Below are 21,578 nucleotides of genomic sequence, written 5' to 3' on the forward strand. Positions count from 1 at the left end.
AATATGTTTTTGCTTGGTCATACATCGATGTGCCTGGAATTGACCAATTTATAAGTTAAATGTTAACCCAAATGCTAAACCAATTTGCCAACGAACTAGAAAACTATCTCTTAGTTTCAAAAAAGTAATAAACGATGAGATCGACAATCTCAAAAAAGTAGGCTTCATTAGAAAAGTGGAATACCCCGAGTGGATTGATAACATTGTAGCAATCCCAAAAAAGGACGGCATAGTTCGCCTATGTGTCGACTTCACCAATGTCAACCAAGAAACCCCTAAAGATGGCTTCCCCTTACCAAGAATCGACCAACTCGTGGACCGAACCACTAGCCATGAACTCCTATCATTCATGGACACCTACAGTGGCACAACCATATCCCACTAGTAGAAGAAGACCAAGAAAAAACCTCATTCGTAATAGAGCAATGCATCTACTGTTACAACGTCCTCCCGTTCGGACTAAAGAACACTGGAGTGACCTACCAACGATTGGTCACTGATATGTTCTAAGACATGTTAGGAGATATCATGAAGGTCTACCTAGACGACATGGTGGTAATTAAAATAGTTTTTTAGATTTCCACCCCCACCAACTTTGCCAATTAGATTTCCACCCCCAGTTCTTTGATTATTAGACTTCCACCCCCAATTTCACAGCAGGACCAAGTCAACCCTCTTTGACTGGATGTCATCCGGTTAGTGCATGTGCAATGTCAAATTTACCCCTCACCATGTAAAATGACCAAAATACCCATTGACTCTCCCAAAACCAAAATGGATTAAATTTACATGTGTCACCATCCTATGCATTTAATCCAATGCCCACAAATATTTTCCTTAAATGACTTTTACTACCCCTGTGCATGTAAAATTACCAAACTACCCTTAGTATTGTATACATGTGGTGACACGTGTCATCATCCTAACTATGAAATCAACCGTTGACAACATCTAAAAACTGAAATTTTGACTGAAATTTCAAAAACAATTCAACGCGGAAAAATTATCCATTTGTCCATCTGTGCTGCGCGACTGAGAATTTGAGTAGTGGCAAAACCAAATAACCATGTACACTCACTCTGCTTTTGAGTTGTTCACCAATAGATTCACCTCTGCTTGGAGGATCGAACGCAATTGCTCCAAAACAACAAAGATCACTGCATCCACCATAGTAATAACTGATAAGTGATCAAGTAATGACTATCATAATGAGAAGAAAAACAACAGAAAGAGAAGACGCTCAATTTGCAAATGGAGTCCACACACTTTCTGAGTAAACTATATCCCACGCCCTACCCAACCTTTGTCTCAAACACCAATAATTCACATAGGTGGGTCAAGAGACGTTTCTCGAAAAAGACTTTTTGTATAGAATAGCTGTTCAGTGACATTTGTTTTGCGTGGTAAAGAAATGTCAGTCAGTTGGTTTGGAGCATCAAGTTGTTGGATTTGTGAACTGAGATTTCGGGTTTTCCACTTGTCCAATACATCGTCAGCATCATATGAGATGCTTGTGAAGTTGTGAATTGTTTTAATCAAACCTTCACTGCTTCGTTCTTGACTTGCTTTTCCTCGGCACCCTCAAGTACTCCTCGGATAAGAATGAGTGTATCTTAGAGGAATTGAATATTTGGGTTATGAAGTTGTTGATTTTAAGGATGGGTATGTGATTATATTGGTGTTGGAGTTTTGGGATTTGGGTTGTTTTGTTTACAGGTGAATTTGGTTTTAGCATATGTGATTGTAGTGGTGGAATCAAGTTGGGGATTGAGGGGGGTAGTGTTTTGTATGTTGGTGTGTTACGATGGAAGTGGGTGGTTACTTGTTTAGGGAAGTTGGGAATCATTTTTTGGTGAGGGTGTTTTGAGGGGATTCATGTTTTGAGGGAATGGCGAACATGAGGTTCAAAACCCTTTATGGATCTGTTTCGCTCATAGTTCTCATATGAGGAAGATGCAAGATGACATCATCATTAATTAGTTGGGCTTAAACTCTTTTATTTTTTTTTTCCCCCACATAATTGATATTTATCTAATTAATTGAGTGTTATCGACCGTTGATTTTGTGTATTAGGATGATGACACGTAGCAGAAGAGGTAAAAATGAATATGGGTAGTTTAATAATTTTAAGTGGGCAGGGGTAGTTGACGTCATTTAAGAGAAAAATTTATGTTTGTTGGATTAAATGGATGTGATGATGACACATATCATTTGGATTAGTTTTGGTCTTACAAAATTCAAAGGGTATTTCCATAATTTTATATGGTTAAGGGTAGAATAGACATTGCATATGCCCCAGCCGGATGACATCCAGTCAAAGAGGGCTGACTTGGTCATGCTGTCGAATTGGGGGTGGAAATCTAATAATGGACGAACTGGTGGTGGAAGTCTAATTGGCAAAGTTGCTAGGGGTGGAAATCTAAAAAACTGTAATTAAAAAGTAAGAAAGCTGGAGATCACTTGGGTCATCTCGAACAAGTGTTCTCCAAACTGAGGCGAACTCAGATGAAGCTCAACCCCAAGAAATGCCTCTTCAGAGCGTCCTCCAAGAAATTTCTTGGATATCAGGTATCTCAACGAGGGATAGAAGTAAACCCATATCAGATTCGAGCGTTCTTGGATATGCCAGATCCAAAAACAAAGAAGCAAATACAGAAATTGTCTGGGATGGTGGCAGCTCTAAACCGATTCATACCGAGGGTATCTGACAAATGCCAACCCTTCCTACAGATTCTCAAAAAGGGTGAACAGTTCTCATGGAACGAGTAATGCCACCAGGCGTTCTCCACTTTCAAAGACTACCTCATAACACCACCCGTACTAACAAAACCAATTGATGGAGCGATGCTGGGACTATACTTGGCCATCTCTGACTTCGCCATCAGTTCGATTCTCTTCAAAGAGGAACAGAATGCTGAAAAGCCGATCTACTTCACTAGCAAGACGTTATTAGCAGTTGAAAAGAACTATTCCACAGTTGAAAAGGCAGTACTAGCACTATTTTATTCCGCAAGAAAGTTCAGGCCATACTTCCAGATGCATCCAATCAAAGTTCTGACTAATCTACCTCTGAAGAAGATCCTTCTCAAAGCCAACAAGACAACTCGCATGGCAATATGGGCAAAAGAACTCGGGGAACACCACATAGAATTCACCCCGAGAACCTCACAGAAGGGACAGGTTGTTGCAGATTTCTTAGCCGATTTCCCAGTTGATGATCTCAACTAGGAACCATCAGCCAACATCCCGACCTCTAAACAACAAGACGCATCTGTATGGTCACTTTTCGTAGATGGAGAAAGCAACCCAGGTGGCAGTAGAGTGGGTGTAGTCCTAGTGTCACCAGATGGCAACATGGTGGAAAAATCAGTTCATATTAATTTCGCGACCTCGAACAATGAAGCTAAATACGAAGCCCTGATTATGGGGCTTCGCACGGCGTTGGAACTCGATGTCTAGGAGTTGAAGGTCTTTAGCGATTCACAACTGGTCGTTCGCCAGGTCCCCAACGAGTACACCACCAATGAAGATAATCTTTCTAAATATCTTCAAATTGTGAATCAAATACTGCCTTCTTTTAAGAAAGTCACCATACACCATTTTCTACGGGAAGAGAATTGCCACGTGGACAGCCTGGCATACCTAGCAACTTAAACATCTAACTGTGACCCTAGGAAGCTACTCATCAAAGTAATCGATAGACCCACTTACCAAAATGAGCACGGCTTGGAAGTCAGTGACCTATGCCCACTCTTTGAAACTCAGATGAGCCAAACATGGATGCAATCTATCATAGACTATATCAAACTAAGCAAAGCACTAGAAGATCGACTCAAGACCAGGCAAGTTCGCTACCAGTCAGATCGATACTGCCTAGTAAATGACAAACTGTTCAGAAAGTCTGCTGAAGGACCTCATCTAAGGTGCATAAGCCCAGAACAAGGTCAGATAATTTTCGCAGAGATCCATGAGGGAGAATGTAGCAATCACGTATGAGGTCGCTCTTTGGTTCACAAGGCTATTTCTAGCCAAGAATGCAGATCGATGCAAAAAAGTATGTACTCAAATGCATCAAGTGCCAAATATTTGGCCACAATATCACCCAACCAGCCCTTGGCCATTCCACATGTGGGGCTTGGATATCATGGGTCCATTCATTCCACATAAAAGCACTAGCTTTCGGTTTGTCCTAACGGCAACCGACTACTTCACCAAATGGGTGGAAGCGATCCCATTGGCTCACGTCAAAAAGCTAATGTCAGAAACTTCATCTGGACAAACATCATCACCAGATTTGGACTACCCCACATTTTGGTGATGGACAATGGCTCCAGTTCAAGGGCAAAACAGTCAAGGAGTTCTTGGCTAAGTGGAAGATCGTTCATGTATTTTCCACCCCGCAGTACACACAGAGCAATGGTCAAGCAGAAGTCAGTAACAAGGCAATTTTAGAGAACCTAAAGAAAAAGATCGAAAAGAACAAAAGGCAATACCCAATGCAACTCAAAAACATTCTATGGGCCTACAGAATGATAGCTCGTTCTAGTACAGGCGAGTCACCATTCTCATTATGCTACGGCACTGAGGCCGTCATTCCTTCTGAGCTAATAGTTACAATGACCAGCTCAGGTATCGTTGAAACCGGTCAGAACGATGTCATTCTCACAAGAGAAGTTGACTTACTGGAAGAACACCACAACCTAGCAGCCATTCGAGTGGCATCCTACCAGTAAACTCTGAGGAAGACGTACAATAAGCGAGTTAACCCTTGAAGTTTCCAACCTTGTGACCTAGTCTTGAAAAAGACTAAAGATGATTCCAAACTCGCACCAACATGGGAAGGATCCTACATAGTCGAACGAGTCCTTAGCAACGGAGCATATTGGATCAAGACCTAGGAAGGCCAGTCATTACCACATCCTTGGAATACTTTCTTTTCCAATGAGCGCACCAAAATTTCTTTAATAAGAAAGTATGGCCATACAAATGTAGCCATACTACACCCACTCCGCTGCCACCTGAGTTGCTTGCTCCATCTACGAAAAGTGACCATACAGATGTGTCCTATTGTTTAGAGGTCGGGATGTCAGCCGGTGGTTCCCAGTTGAGATCGTCGACTGGGAAATCGGCTAAGAAATCTGCAACGACCTGTCCCTTCTGTGAGGTTCTCGGGGTGAACTCTATGTGGTGTTCCCCGAGTTTTTTTGTCCATATTTCCATGTGAGTTGTCTTGTTGGCTTTGAGAAGGATCTTCTTTAGAGGTAGATCAATCAGAACTTTGATTGGATGCGCCTAGAAGTATGGCCTGAACTTTCTTACGGAATAAAGTAGTGCCAGTACTGCCTTTTCAACTGTGGAATAGTTCTTTTCAACTGCTAATAGCGTCTTGCTAGTGAAGTAGATCGGTTTTTCAGCGTTCTTCTTTGAAGAGAACCGAACTGATGGCGAAGTCAGAGATGGCCAAGTATAGTCCCAGCGTCGCTCCATCAATTGGTTTTGCTAGTACGGGTGGTGTTGTGAGGTAGTCTTTGAGAGTGGAGAACGCCTGGTGGCATTGCTCTTTCCATGAGAACTGTTCTGTAGGAAGGGTCGGCATTTGTCAGATGCTCTTAATATGAATTGGTTTAGAGCTGCCACCATCCCAGACAATTTATGTATCTGCTTCTTTGTTTTTGGATATGGCATATCCAAGAATGCTCGAATCTGATATGGGTTTGCTTCTATCCCTCATTGAGATACCTGATATCTAAGAAATTTCCCGGAGGATGCTTCGAAGAGGCATTTCTCAAGGTTAAGCTTCATCTGAGTTCGCCTCAGTTTGGAGAATGCTTATTCGAGATGACCCAAGTGATCTCCAGCTTTCTTGCTTTTTACCACCATGTTGTCTATGTAGACCTCCATGGTAGCTCCTAACATGTCTTGGAATATATCGGTGACCAATCGTTGGTAGGTCACTCCAGCGTTCTTTAGGCCGAACGGGAGGACGTTGTAACAGTAGATGCATTGCTCTGTTACGAATGAGGCTTTTTCTTGGTCTTCTTCTGCCAGTAGGATCTGGTTGTAGCCACTATAGGCATCCATGAATGACGGAGCTTGTGGCTAGCATTTTGGTCCACGAGTTGGTCGATTCTTGGTAAGGAGAAGCCATTTTTAGGGGTTTTTTCGTTGACATTGGTGAAGTCGACACATAGGCAAACTGTGTCGTCCTTTTTTGGGACTGCTACAATGTTAGTAATCCACTCGGGGTATTCCACTTTTCTAATGAAGCCTACTTTTTTTAGATTGTCGATCTCGTCGTTTATTGGTTTTTTGAACCTAAGAAATAGTTTCCTAGGTCGTTGGCAAATTGGTTTAGCATTTGGGTTAACATTTAACTTATAGCAAAGTCAATTCCAGGCACATCATGTACGACCAAGCAAAAACATATTTATTTAATGATAAAAAAACTTACAAGTTATGCCTTGAGAGTAGGACCAAGGTTTGCTCCTACATAAACGAACTTGGGGTTATCCTCAGTTCCTAGGTTGACATTTTCCTTCAACTCGATCTAAGCAGCCGCCTCAGTGGGCTGAGTGACCTCTGGGGTCTTAGTTTCTGGCGGTGTCTCCTTGACCGGAAAGGGTGGGGCGACCTCACGGGTCATTATACGGAGGGGCATTTTGGATTTGAGCCCCGGTGTTCTCCTTTGTCACCGCCGGGGGCCTTGGTCAGGGTCTTAGCCTCGAGATCGATCAATGAAGTCTTCTGCCAGCTTAGCTTTAGCGATCTCTCCCTTTGTTTTTGAATGAAGCCCCAGTAAGCTTGTTGACTGAGAGGATCTGGTTGTAATTGTGGGCATCGAGTTGTTTGCTTCTGAGCTCCATCATGCCTATGGGGCCAGGGAACCGTAAAACCTGATGGAGTGTTAATAGAACTGCTTGTATCTTGTGGATCCAACATCGTCCTAAAATAGCAGTATAAGAAGAGCTAACATCCAAAACCCTGAAGCGCGTGTTGATGCTGACCTTGTCTTCGTTTGATCCCACTAAGACGGGTAGAATGATATCTCTAATGAGGTCAGCACGAGATCCATTACGATCGTAGAGAGGGGCTATTGGATCGATTATGACCAATTTGGGCAAGTTCATCTCCTTGATGGTTCGATAGAAGAGAATGTCGCATGAACTGCCCAGGTCGAGAGGACAAGTTTGACCGTCCAGTCACAAATTTTGACATGGACGACCAGAGCGTCGTTGTGAGGGAGACACACCTTGTTGAGGTCCGCCTCGATGAAGGTTATGTCGCTTGAGCTGTGGCTGGCTGTTCGTGGAACAGGAGCCGCTTGGGAGGAGAATTGGCGCCTACTCGTCTCATTTTCTCCTTGGAGGACGCGACAGAATCGTCTTGGAATGTGGTCATGTTGATTGTTCTGTGATTCTCCCTATCATAAGAGTATTGGTGGCGTTCATGGCGAGAACGCTCGTTGGAGCGTCCTCTGGCGTGTGAACGAGGTCATTGGGGGTGGCGAGGAGGAGATTGGCTTCGTTCTCGGTGGGCCATGAGTTTGTGGCACAGGTCGCCATCGGCAATATCATTGTAATGTTTGATATGCCCTGCTTCGACGAGGTCTTGTAGGCCGGTAGTGCTTGAGCCCCCAACACTCGTTGGTCTCATGCATGGCACTTTGCTTTATGGAAAGCGCAATACGGCTTTCCTGGTGTGTCTTCTGGCCATTTTACCTTAGGTCGGTAATATGTCGTTGTTCTTATTTTCTCTAGTATGTATCTTGGAGATCTTGTTAGCACAGCGAACTCGCGTTTCATGTGCGTCTTGGTACCAGACTTCTGTCCTTGTGTTCTGGGTCACTTGTTTGAGGATGGGGCAGCGTCTGAGATTGCTACAACTTCCTCCTGTTCACCGTCATGATCTAAAGCTTCCTGTAGCTGTATATATTTGTACACGCGAGCATACAAGTCTTCCAGTTTTTCAGGACGCTCTTTCATAAGCGACCTGTATAACCAGGTGTTTTTCCGGATTGTCTTGGTGAATGCCAAGGTTGTAAAGGACTCTTGGAGGTCGCTTTCTATAGACAACAAGTCTGTCTTGAATCACCCTAAGAAGGAGCGGATTGACTCGTCTTTCTTCTGAGACTGCATGAAGAGTGAATCGACGTCGGTTTTCTTACGTCTGTTGCGGACGTAATGATTAGCAAACTAGTCGGTTAGCTTCTCAAAGCTATCGATGGAGTTTGGCTCTAGTGCCTAGAACCAGTCGAGGGCTCTTTCTTTCAGAGTTGTAGGAAACAAGCGGCATTGCAAGTAGTCGAACTCTTGCGCACTGTAGAGTGCGAGGCTTTGGATGTAGCGAGCTACGTCTTGACCGGGACATGTACTGCCATCATACATTGCAAAGCATGGTTGAATGAAATTGTGCGGGGAGGGTTTACTGATTACCTTTGGTGTGAATGGAGATGCTCGATAAGTTTTCAGCATCTTCTAGATAATCTGAGTGGCGTCCTTTTTCACAGTACTCTGGTCAATTCGCTAGGACAGCTCGTTGATCTGCTGGTTCACTTCGTTAATACTGTCCACATCAGTGACTCCGTTGGGGTTTTGGGCTGCCACCTGACTTTTGAGTGCATCGTTTTCCTGTTGTAAGAAGGTGATGCTATCGTTCATGGTTCCCATATGGGCAGCCATGTTCTTCATTTGATCCTGGAGGCTTTCCATGCTTCGTGGGCTTGAAAATTGATGATTCTATGAAGATGGTTGGAAGAAATGGAAATTTTGAGTAGATGAATTTTCAAGTAATTCGATCTACAAACGGCGCCAATGTAAATGATGTTTTTGGTGATCCTTACAAATATATGCTTGATTAAGGGATTGGGATGATTGGATTGAATTGACCGAGTTCGTATGGACGAACTGCCTACGTATCAAGTTCTCTCTCTGGGGGAGAACTTGAATCAGGTCAGACGTAGTTCCTTTTCTTTATATAGGTGAGGGTACTCACGCCTCCCCTTTCCCGCGTCCAGTTAGGTTCTGGACTTGATGGCACTTAAAAAGCCATAAAGGCGTCCTGCAGTGGAGTAATGGCAAGCGCATCTGCAGCTCCGGTCTTTAAGGTGATAGCCAGGCCATACATTACTAGCCGTTGAAGTGATGGACAATATGAGCGTTCTGGACGCTTGCTGTTCTGGATGCGGACGTTCTGAGGGGATAGCATTCTGGGTGCTGATGAGGTCGCATGACCTGCACGAACTGATCTTGAGCGACCTGGACGCATAGATGAGTGTTACCGTCCCGGTGTGCTGGACACGTACTTAGTATTACTGGAAGTGTATATTACTCCCTCACAAGTACATTGAGTGAGATTGAGGGGGATTTCCCTTTCAAGATCATTATCACATACTTCGAGAAGATGAAGAAGGGGTAGTTTTCAAATTTCTTTAGGGATGTCATCGGAGAATTTGTTGTTTTCAAGATCAATGGACCGAAGAAAACTGAGATTTCCTATGTGAGGTGATATGGATCCAACCAAACCCTGGCTTGAAAGGTTCAAGGCTATGACCCTTTGGTGACGTTTGCCGTATGTAATGCCTTGCCACAGGCAGAAATGGATAGATTGGTTCCAGGTGCTTAAGCCTTTAATCTGACGTTTAATGTCTACAAGACTGAAGATCAGTCACATTTCCTGAGGTGGCCATGGTGACCAATTGGTTCAAACTTCAAAGATAATGCTAGAACGATCAAATAAAGATTAAGGACTGGAATAGCCTTTGAAATCATATCTGCAAACTACAACAACTAACATTTCTGACCAAAATAGAATGATAAGTGAGAGGGAAAACAGGGTATATATATGCAGCCATGCAGATTTATTCATAAAACTTATATGAAAAGATCCGGATTTCAAGTGATAAATGTCAACTTGATGAAATGAAAATACAATGCGAACATGAATGGAGTTGACTTGCAGAAGTAAAACAATCAAGACAGACAACATAGGACACGATCATGACCCCCATATAATAGATAGTCGGCGCCATTACATATATAATTCTATCATTCTAATCCTATGTCCCCCTGGCTGAGACGAAATGAACAGTGAAGTGATGAACCTATGAAAGAGGTAGTTCACCCAAAAGAAGTTGTGAAAAAAGTTATAATCCGATACTTACATCTGAATGTTCAAGTTCTTGTTTAAGTCAGTGGTCAATATCCTCGATACTTACATCTGAATGTAAGATGTACTAGGAAACTAGAAGTAAATAATTCCATACAATAGCAATTCAGTAGTAATTGATGTGCGTACAAGACATGGTTGAGCCATTCTATTATCTAATGGTTGGATCTTATCATTTATATCTCCATGACTCCTTGTGCCAAGAAAAGAGTCCCTGGCATAGTGCAACTGCTTAATGACATCTCCCAGCATGTCCATTCATTCTTTCTGCTGGAGATTCCACTGAACAGGCAGTTCCGATCCTAATTACACCTCACTTATGCACTCTAGCAGTTCGGTTCTTTTCTGACTCCCGCTTTTTATGCTATTGATATATCCTACTGTTTCATCCTTTTCGTGAAGAAGTACTGGATCCAAAATCTGAACAATTTGATTTGGCAACGCCTTGCTAGCATAGCTATGAAGGCTTAGACCGTCTTTAAACGCTTCATTGGTTGGTCTCCTTCCTATGGACACTTCCAAAACAAGAATTCCAAAACCAGAAGGAATGCTTCCTTCCAATCTGTTATTTCTGAATACCATTTCGATCATTTAAGTAATGTTTGCTAGACTATAGAAGATGGAATCATTCCACTCAATTTGTTTTTGGGCGTAAGTACTGAATGTTTGTCAATAGAAGTCGGAGCACAACTATATTAAACATTGTCCAGAAGTCTTAATTCAATTGAGTTAACAAGGTGACCCGCTAGTGTCTGACCATGCTCAAACCATAATAGGTAGTTAATAATTTCCAGATGCAATATGGTTGGGAGCGAGGTGGTTGAACTGATGTTCAATTTGAGCATGTGAGGTGCTGCAACTCTGCAAGTGCAAGCCTAGAAGTCATATAATAAGCTACGACTGATCAGAGCTGGAAAATCAATAAAGAACTGTGCTTCTGGTATAAATCAAGTCGATTCATCTTGAAGTTTATAGTTTGGAGCTTTTTATTAATTTCACTCATCTTCCAACGGGAATTTGTAGTCCTTTTAATTTTCTACGCAACGTGCTTACACATGGACATCTGGTTTTTGTTCTCCGCAACAAGCTGGGTAAACATTTTTTTTTCGATGTACAACACAAGGTACAGAAACATATAGGCTGTGTTTGGTTCGTGGAATCCAAATTCCTTGAAAATGGAGAGACAATGAAAAAGACCAAAGTTCTGGAGAAGAGAAGTTACCCATCTGCTCCATCCACTTGAGGAAAGTAAACACCATTTTTCTCGGATTACCATTTTCGCACCTCTCTGTTCTCTCCTCATTTACATAACTACCCATGAATTTAAATTCTTTGAACCAAACAGCCAAAGCCATAGTAAACAAAAAAAAATGCTGACTGGCCATCTTATTTCAATAAATTGTTTCAGTAAGGCATACTTAAAGACCAAATTATAAAAGGTTTTATTTCCGAAACTATTTTAGTAATTCTGAACTTTCCAATGGAATTTTTTAATTTGTTTTAAACTTCTAAACCAAATGGATTTCTTTTGATGAACGATAAAAATACTTGAATAAATTCGGACAAATTGCAGGTGCCAACTAGCAAAATAGGTAAAAATTTTGGGAGATGATATTAGAAATCTTGGAATCAAAATAAAAAATTCAGACAAATTGACTTCCATAAATTTCTCAACTACCTAAAAACCTACCTGGGGAGGGAGAATGGCCAAAAACCCAATGTTCCATTTTTTTTATTATGTTTAAGAAATTGACTTTTAAAATTTTGGGTAAAGGACATGCTAAATATTACTTTTAAATTGTGGATGAAGATCCAATGCAATGTATTAGAATCAAAGTGGTGCTAGAAATGGCAAATTGGCTTTTGCATACACTTGTTGGTCTGTGACAGGGTGACAAATTGGTTGATAAGTTGATAAGTTGTGAAAGCTAGAATTGCATTGAAATGATTGAATTGACGCCAACACAAAGTCGCAAACTAATTTCCGAACCATCGTAACTTTTACGTTATTTAACAAAAGTTTAGAATGGGGTAATATTAATAACAGTCCCCAATTGTTATTATAAATATTTATAAATGTAAATCTAATTTGTTTTGTCGAAAATAACAAAGTTGAAGAAACTTTGACATTTTAAAACATCCATATCAGTCAGACCAGTCCAAACTCACAAGAATTTAATAAATGAACAAAAATTGAAACACGACCAAATCAAACATAAATGCAGACGAATATTATTTGCTGTAGTGTATTATTGCACCGATACACGTGGAAATAATAATAGGAGATTTCACCAACTGATTTCTTGTCGTTTGCTTGACGTGTAAGTCTCGGTTGGACGGTTTTGTGATTCTAGTTAGAGCATGGTAAACTTCCAGTTTATTTATTATTATATTTTATGACTGTAAATTCTGTCAAATGTCGGCTTGACCTTTTTTTTTTTTGTTTTTTCAGTCAGTAGAAAAAAATGAAGCAATGAGGAAGCCACAGATTTCTAAGTCGTGTTTAACTGTTTTAACTTATAAACAAGAATAATGACTCCAAAAAAGTTTCTCAACTCTTGAAAACTTGTAATCATCAAGATCACTGGTATCACTTTTCATCTTTGCCTGTCTTTTGTCTTTGATATTCAACTGTTTTTTCATCATGTTTGTGTGGTGTTATTTACAGAGAAGAGAACATAGATAGAAATGGGGTTTTGGTGCTTTGGTATTTTTAAAAAGAATCAAGAGAGAAGTATTCCTAATGCAGAAAATATTGAAGGTAAGAATGAGTTTTTGGTTTTCATGTAATTTAGATCATATTGGTGCAGTTTGATTTTAAATTTGACTCATTTTTAATGAGGTTATAACGTATGTGGTTGTGGTGAAGAGATATCAATATATTGATGCAATACGTTTAGAAGGTATTTGCATCAATAGATGAATGAATCATAGAGGTAGTGAAAATGGATATATCGGTTATATTCTTGGATCTATCAAAATGGTGAAATCGGGTTCCCAAAAAGGTGCTGCATAACTCGATATATGGATCATATGAGTAAATTTTATGTTGGTCTTGTCGTCGTGTATTCTAGTGATAATGTATATCTTTCTGTGATATTTGGACCAAGCTTACACAATATTTGAAGCAAGCATGTAGCAGGAACTATGGTTAAAAAAAATAATGCAAATGTAACAGACTACAATCACTCTTCCGTTAGGGTAATTTTGATTACAGCCAATAGAATAACTTTTTCCCATCGATCACACTCACCCTTGTAATATGATTAACTTGAAACTTCGTTGTGGAGTATGATTTTACTTGAATTAAGAAAATAAACTTTCCTGTGGTTTATCAAACATACCCTACTGCCAAAAATCTTCGAAGTGCTACAACCTTTATTGATTTGGACATGAAGTTTTCTTGTCAAACACGTCCCACATTCAACCATATAGAACTTCATGACACTTCCATTTTTAATAATGTTAGCTGTAAACATAGCATCTAAAATGCTGAATCTGAGTTTGATACGTCGTGTTCTCTCTTTTCCTACAAAAATCATATGTCTTTGTGACGACTTGTTAATAACTTTAGTTTTATTTTGCTTGTGAATGTGATCAGATATTACTCCGGACAATGTTAGAGTATTTCCTTATAAGGTGCTGAAATCGGCAACTGGGAACTTCCATCCATCTAATCGACTTGGTCGTGGTGGTTTTGGAGTGGTCTTTAAAGTGAGATTATAAGAGTTTTGACTTTTTTTAAAGATACGAGGAATTTTTCATTTCTTAGTTAGCCACTTTGTTATCTTCTGTTTCAGGGAGTTTTAAAAGACGGAACCCAAGTTGCCGTTAAGACTCTCTCCGTGGAATCTGATCAGGGAACACGTGAATTTTTAACTGAAATCAACATGATATCAAGTGTTAGACACCCAAACCTAGTTCGACTTATTGGATGCTGCATTGAAGGCAGGGATCGTATGCTGGTATACGAGTATATGGAGAATAATAGTCTAGCCAGTGTTTTACTTGGTAAGTGTTGTAAACTTGTAATAGTGTGAAATTCTATTTAGTATTATATAGTAGCAGTTGTAATGTGATTACGACATTCCCTGCCCGGATCCCCTTGAATTTCCCACATGTTTGCATTACGAGGAAATGCTTGTTGGTGTGCTTTAAGCACACCTCAAGTTTACCTCAAGTTTTCGTACAAATTGTTGTTTCATGAAAAACCTATCTGGTTGGCATACTTGTATAAGTTTATATTTGAACCATATCTGAATCACAATCTTTCGAGGACGAAAACTGTTTCACTTATCTCCATGATTTGTTGGATTTACTAGTGATTGCTAGATCGTCGACAAAAGTATTTCCGTCCAAACCAAATCCATTTTTTTTTGTTGTTTGGCAAAATCTGTTAAGCATTTCCACTTGACTTCGTAGCAGTTGTGGTTGTATTGTGAGTTCACCTATCCAGCATCAATTTCTACTGCCCCTGCAAGTAGTATTGTCCAGAACGGCTCCCCCTACTTATTTTATCAATACTCGCTTCAATTTAACACCATCAAGATTCTAGAATCTAGAGTGACAATAGTTCAATTTAGCTCACGTGTCCAGGCATCTATTTCACATGCTATTGAAATCTTCTTTTCATGTTTCTTTGGTATTTGTAAAAGCATTATTTTCCTAACAAACTCGTAGAATCAGTTTGTGTGACTTTAATAGTCCATTCTGCATACCTTAAACAAGCTACATGCTTTTCCTGTGATGCTCCCTTTGACAAATTCTGGTATGACTGTCTTTTTGTGTGTCATCACAGTGTAATCCACATGCATTTAAGTATTTAACACTAATACTTCGCTGGTACCTTCTAAGGGGCTCCATCTTCTAATGCTTTCAATTATTAAATTTATGCATTTTTTTTTTCTTAAAAAAAAAGATTTTTATTAAATTTGGGCATCCAACTCAAAACCAATTGGTGAAAAGTGGAGAGTCCCCAAGATTTATTTACTTGAATGCAAGGCTTAAGAGACCTGATGTGGGATAATAAATTTCAACAATTTTTAGCATATCTATTATCTTAAAGATATTGTTGAGACCTAAGTACCATTATAACAAAATTTCGGACTTACACCATAAAAGTTATGACAAGCAATGATAAACTAAAACCAAAAGAGTTGTTCCTGACCCCCGCTTCAAATTTTCTGGCCAAAATTATCCCTTTATTTTGTGTATCTGCTTACCCTTGATGTCAATTCAACAGAATCTCTACCAATTCATGACATTTTGACTAGAGACAGTGTAGTTCACAACAATACATATCTTTTGTCGTTAGTTATAACTCAAATGGTTGTAGTGAGATATGTGTATCCGTCCTTCTTGTTTACTGGAAGCATGGTTTTATACTTGAACAGATTCCAAGACATAGTTTACCATACTGATGTTTATAACCTGCTTCTGCATTTCAGGTCCAACAAACAAACGAATTGCTCTGGATTGGTCTAAAAGAGTTTCCATCTGCTTAGGTACTGCTCAAGGGCTTGCATTCCTTCATGAGGAAGCAAAACCACATATTGTACATCGAGATATTAAAGCGAGCAATATACTTATTGACAGAGATTGGAATCCTAAAATTGGAGATTTCGGACTGGCGAAACTTTTTCCAGACAATGTCACTCATGTTAGTACCCGAGTGGCAGGAACAGTGTAAGCATATTTTTTGAAAGCATATTTTCTGGATCTCCGGTGGAGTATTTTTACTTAGATGCGGTTGTACGGTTCTGGTTTCAGTAGGCACTCCCGTCAACCCAAACTTAATAAAAGAAAATCTTTAAAATGTCGGACGTTGGAAGAGCCTCTAGTCATAATTAATAAAATTAAATTAAAAAAAAAAAAAAAAAACCCACATTAAGTCGTTTTTTTGGTTTTTCCTGTATTTTCATTGACTTGTAATTCAATGATGTGTTTTTCGACAGGGGTTATTTGGCACCCGAATATGCTCTACTGGGACAGTTAACTAGAAAAGCTGATATCTACAGTTACGGAGTGCTGATTCTTGAAATAATCAGTGGCAGAGGTAGTAGTAATTCAGCATGGGGAGACGATATGATGTTTCTTTTGGAATGGGTAAGCTTATATATATTTCTAATCTGGAAGTAACTGTGTCTTTCTTTGAGTATTTTGTAAGCATAATTGTGGTCTTGTTTTAGTAACAGAGGTAATAAAGGCCACTGAAGATGTACTATTAGCTTTGGTCTTTGTTTGAGCATTTATGCTAAGTAAGCTGCATATATTGCTAATGATAAGATAATAATAATTACAGTGTGCCTGTTACTCTGTAGTTAAACAGGTGTTAACCATAAAAAAAAAAGTAGTTAATTAGGTATCAAATCTGAAAAAGACAGACTCAGGAGCCTTCTATTTATGTTACCATGGGGATTTTCCTTTGTACACATCCAAAATATCTTTTACTAGACTTGACCCATACTTTGTAACTGTGTGGGACAACGAGAGAGCTTCCAACTCCCTAGTGCGGCATTTCCACCTGTTCTTCATAGCTTAAGGCACCTTCCCTATGAAAAAAGCCATTCAGGAGCTTGGGTCTACCCATATATCCATCCAGCCCTTACTAATTGCTATATAGCACCACATTCTGCACTATAGTTAGTTGCAATTCCCAGACCTTTTGCACAAGTCAAAAGAAATACTCCCTCGCTATTTTTGTATGTTGACCCCCCAGCTTGATTGTCCGGGTCGTTGTTGCTGCTGCTCTGAATTGTATCTTTGTTTTCTCTATCTTCTCTTAAAGTCTAATCAACCTTCGTGACATTATATACTTATTGAATTATTCTTTCAATAATAAAATGAAATCAAAACACTAAATTATTGAAGTAATTAAGATCTGAGTGCATATTGCGAGCCCACCTTTTCATGGTAGGACAGATTCCATTAGCTTGCTCTACTAAAGAGGAAAGGGGATGAGCAGTGGGTTTACGCTCCCCTGCCTAAGTGCCCAGTACGGAATACTAAATGAATGCAGGCATAGAGTAAATTTCCTTCCCCGATAACCCGATAACCTAACTTTTTCGAGATTTTCTCTTCTTGTGTAGAGTAGTGGCCTACCTAATACTTCATTAGTTCATTGGTTTGTGTTGAACTGTTTTTAAAGTTTGAACTAACGCAAAACTGAGGTTTGTATCCTTTTACAGACATGGAAGCTGCGGGATGAAGATAATCTTCTGGACGTTGTGGATCCAGAGCTGATTGAGTACCCTGTAGATGAGATGTTGCGATTTATTAAAGTAGCACTATTTTGCACCCAAGCAGCTTCACAGCATAGGCCCTCCATGAAGCAGGTTGTAGAGATGCTCTCCAAAGAGGTTGTTGACCTTGACGTAAAGATGCTTACGAAGCCTGATGTTTACAAAAGGAGGTCTACTGAAAATACATCCACAAGTCGTTCACAGGAGAGCCCCTCTCAGGGTCGTGAAGGCAAGAAAACCAAGCTTCGTATTTTACCAACTCGTATGATGAAGTCATTTGCTAGCATGACACAGCTGCAGCCCAGATGATACATGAGGAATGTGTAGTTATTCTTTTGTTCATTCTTTAGTCTGACTCGCCATTCCTTTGCCCATGGGCCGTCTCCTACCTTAGTTGAACGGTTCACAGCAGAGAGATTACGGTTGTGTCGGGGGATGGGTAAAAGTTCAGGCTTTCTGGCTTTCTCTTAAACGGACATGTTCGTGGGCAGCGTATATAATGTCTTGAACAGTTTTTTTAATTTGCGCTTATTAACTTGTTTGGCGGACGACACTATATAAACTGCTCAAGACACTATATTACATGTCCGTTTAAAAGAAAGCCTAGGCAAAAGTTACATTATTCCATCTGCATGTACTTACTGAGGATGTTCGAAATGGAGAATCTGTAAGAGATCGAGTTCACTGTAATCCACAATGTCGCCCATTTGTAGTTGGATTTGTCTTGAATTTTTTGTATCAGCTAAAACAAACACGGATATTTCACTCAGTGTAGTCAAGGCTAGGCGCGCTTAAAGCGCAAGGCGCACTTTTAGTGCTTCGCCTTGACCAAGGCGCGAGAGGTAATATAAGGCGTGCGCTTTTTGCGCTTTTTGTCGAGGCGCACAAGGTGCACGCCTTATCAACTTTTACAGTTTTTTTCGTTTTTTTTTACAGTTTTTGCTATACGTGACACATTTACACTCGATCCAATTGTTGTATGATATAAGAAATTGTACAAATTTAGTAAGTTTCATTGTGGAGTACACTTTAAACTTAATTTTGACTAGTTTATGTTAAGTTGTATGGATTGAGAGAAAACACAAAGATGGATTAAATTTTAAATGAAGTTTTACAGGATTCTAAAATTGAATCACGTATTCTATTTTATGAAAAACTCATTTGACTCAATTCTATCGGTTCATTATTTTAGTTTATTGAAGTTGAGCTAAATTGTATTGAGAGATACGAGTTTTATTTTGCTCTTTACTTATTGCTTAAGATTTTTCTTTTAAATGACTACAATGGTTTTATGTTTACAATCACATAAAATTAATTTTAAAGTTTGGTTAAGCAAATCAGTAATAATTCATGTCATATTTAATATTTATTTTATTTTTTATTTGATATATCTATTTTTTTATTACTACGCGCCTCACTTGATTAGGCACGCATACGCCTCTCCAAGCCTTAGCCTAAAGGCACGAGGAAGGTGTTATTTTTTAGGTGCTTTTAACGCCTTTACTACACTTATTTCACTCTCTTGTTGTTCTCATCGCTCCTGATCCAAGTGGGGATTATAAAAGAAAACGCATAATTATACGTACCAACCAAGGCCCTATCATTTTGTATAGTCTCGAATAATTTAAGTTACCACCACTTCCAAGTTCTGATGTTAGGATTCAAAAAGTTATGTTCAATGTCAAATTTCATAGTCTTGATTTTTCTTTAGTGGCTGCCAAGAGTCTCTAGGTGTAGAGGCATCAACTGTCATGTTTGAGGCTAAATTTGAGACAAGCATTTGCAAAGAATGACCAACTCTAAGTGGAAGCAAAACACAGTCGCAAATTTGTCGTAGGACCTACCACACATGACAGTGGTAATGTTGGTCGCGTGCTATCAAGTAAAAAAACGCAAATTTCAGTTCACTGCCTCATTTTCACCCTCACACTCAAATTCCAAAACTATCTCCAAAACTATTTCATTTTACTATGATTTCTTCTTCAGCATTGCAAAACACTACCCAACATACCAACGTTGGTGAATCAACTAAACAATCATGTTATTTTGATACACTCGATCAAGAGAGGTATCAAATTTGCACCTCAAGGAAACACCTTGCATTATCATGCAAGTATCTGAATGCAAGGTGTTCTTTGCCAAAGTTATATACTCATATATAAGGCGTGACGAAGATGGTAAAGAAGTAAGTTTTTTGAAATGCATGTATGATCCATGCCTTGGTATGAAATATATCTATATAGAGATAGTTTGTTGATATACCCATGTTGGGGCGAGGAAGATCATTGGTATAAGTATTTCCCCTATACACATATACCATGTCCAAATGGTTGTGATGGTATTAGAGAGTTGAAGAAGTTTGCGAACCTTGAAGGAAAAAATCTTGATATATTGAAGTATATAGTGTGTGGAAAATGTGAGTGGTTGGATGCTATAATAGAAAAGATTAAGAGTGGTTAAGACTATTGTAATTAATTAATTTTCTATGAATATGTAATGTGTTATTTTTAATATGAATGAACTTTTATTTTCTATGAATATTTGTTAGTTTAATATATGAGAAATTGATTAACACCGTTTATTGATGATTAAAAGGAAACATACATCAACGACATTAAATTAAATTAAATTACAATAATTCACGCAATGTCGTCAGTCACCCTTAATGCTCTATAGATGCTCGACAAGGTCATTTTTAAGTCTACCGTGTATAGTCTTTGATTGAATTTATAGAGTCCTCTCAATGTAGCATTCCTGGGTAAAGTGGGATCTGTGGTTGCCCTTATTGATTAGAAATATACTTACTCATTTCATAATTCTTATTCTTATCTCCGATTATCATATTGTGCAATATGATACATATGCATGCTCTGATAACAGTACTCATTGTCTCTATATATACGCCATAATTTGCAAGATTTTACCAAAATCCAAATTTAGATTGCAAAACCCCAAAGCTCTTTCAATATCTTTACTTGCAGCTTCCTGCATCGTTCCGAACCATTTTGTCTTTAAAGCATTAGGTTTTGAAATTGTTTGTATAAGTGTCACATAGTCATGATATATACCATCAGCTAAATAATAACTCATATTGTAGCTATGATGATTTACATAAAAATAAATAGGTGGGGAAGTACCATTGATCATATGCTCAAACATCGTCGAGTTGTCCAACACGTTGATGTCATTGTGTGACTCTGGCATCCCAAAGAAAGAATGTCATATCCACAGGTCTTCGGTTGCAACAACTTCAAGAATAACATATGGTTTCCAGAACGACTACTGTGAGCACCTTGCCATCCAGTTGGACAATTATGTCATCCTTAATGTATGCAATCAATGCTTCCCAACATACCATACCATCCACGTTCGGCAGATTGTGCAAGCAAGTATTTTGTGTTTGCAATGTTTGGCCTTCGCAAGTAGACTGGACCGAACAATTTGATAATTACATCACATAAATGCCTCAATGTTTGGTTTCTAGATTGCTCGGAAATGTATAAATGATCGTCAGTTTGATCATCTACTGTACCATAACAAGAATACGTAAAGTCGCAACCACTTTGCATTGATTAAATGATCTATTCCAGATTTACCAACATTGTTAATTTTAGGTGAAAAGTACTTAAAATGAGCCTGAAGATTGTTGAAGATGTAAATGAATAAATGTTTCATCGTACAAAAACGTCGTTTGAAATTCTCTTTCGGAAAAATAGAACGATCGATGAAGTAGTTGGCCTTCAATATTTCCAAAGTCAAAACATAGTTTCTATGCTCCACTTTGCAACTCTTCTTTGAACCACCATGTGGTGTTTTCGGAGCATGTATTTGTGGATGATAAGAAAATTGGTGTTAACAAATTTCTCATCAAGACTATCTTCTGAGTCTTCCGCCGGAGAAGATATCTAACACAAGACTATCTACTGAGTCTTCCGCCCCGGAGAAGATGAAGATAAAGATGAAAATTGAAGGGGAAAAAACTCATACGCTTCATGATCCATTTTTTGGCAATGTGTGTATGATGTTTGTTGAGGATTGATGTGAAAATAGTTGAGTTGTTTGAGTAGAATGTTAGTATTGAGTATATGTAAAATGAAGAAGAAAATTAGTGTAGATATATTGAGGTAGAATTCTGGTCATTGTCCTTTTTCCTTATTGGAGCACGCGACAATG

The 21,578-nt window shown here is 39.1% G+C and overlaps 1 protein-coding gene across 1 annotated transcript; it reads left to right on the forward strand.

Moving 5' to 3' along the window:
* Positions 1-12,606: 12,606 nt before the first annotated feature.
* On the forward strand, positions 12,607-18,134 carry LOC147483203 (Protein kinase superfamily protein). The gene is made up of 7 exons (XM_086577746.1): positions 12,607-12,751; positions 12,833-12,925; positions 13,766-13,878; positions 13,965-14,175; positions 15,612-15,849; positions 16,119-16,269; positions 17,352-18,134. The coding sequence occupies exons 2-7, from the start codon at positions 12,853-12,855 to the stop codon at positions 17,712-17,714; spliced, it is 1,149 nt and encodes a 382-aa protein (XP_086433872.1). The 5' UTR covers positions 12,607-12,751; positions 12,833-12,852; the 3' UTR covers positions 17,715-18,134.
* Positions 18,135-21,578: the final 3,444 nt, after the last annotated feature.

The sequence above is a fragment of the Coptis chinensis genome, chromosome 8 (genome assembly GCF_015680905.1).
Source record: "Coptis chinensis isolate HL-2020 chromosome 8, ASM1568090v1, whole genome shotgun sequence".
Classification (NCBI taxonomy): Eukaryota; Viridiplantae; Streptophyta; class Magnoliopsida; order Ranunculales; family Ranunculaceae; genus Coptis; species Coptis chinensis.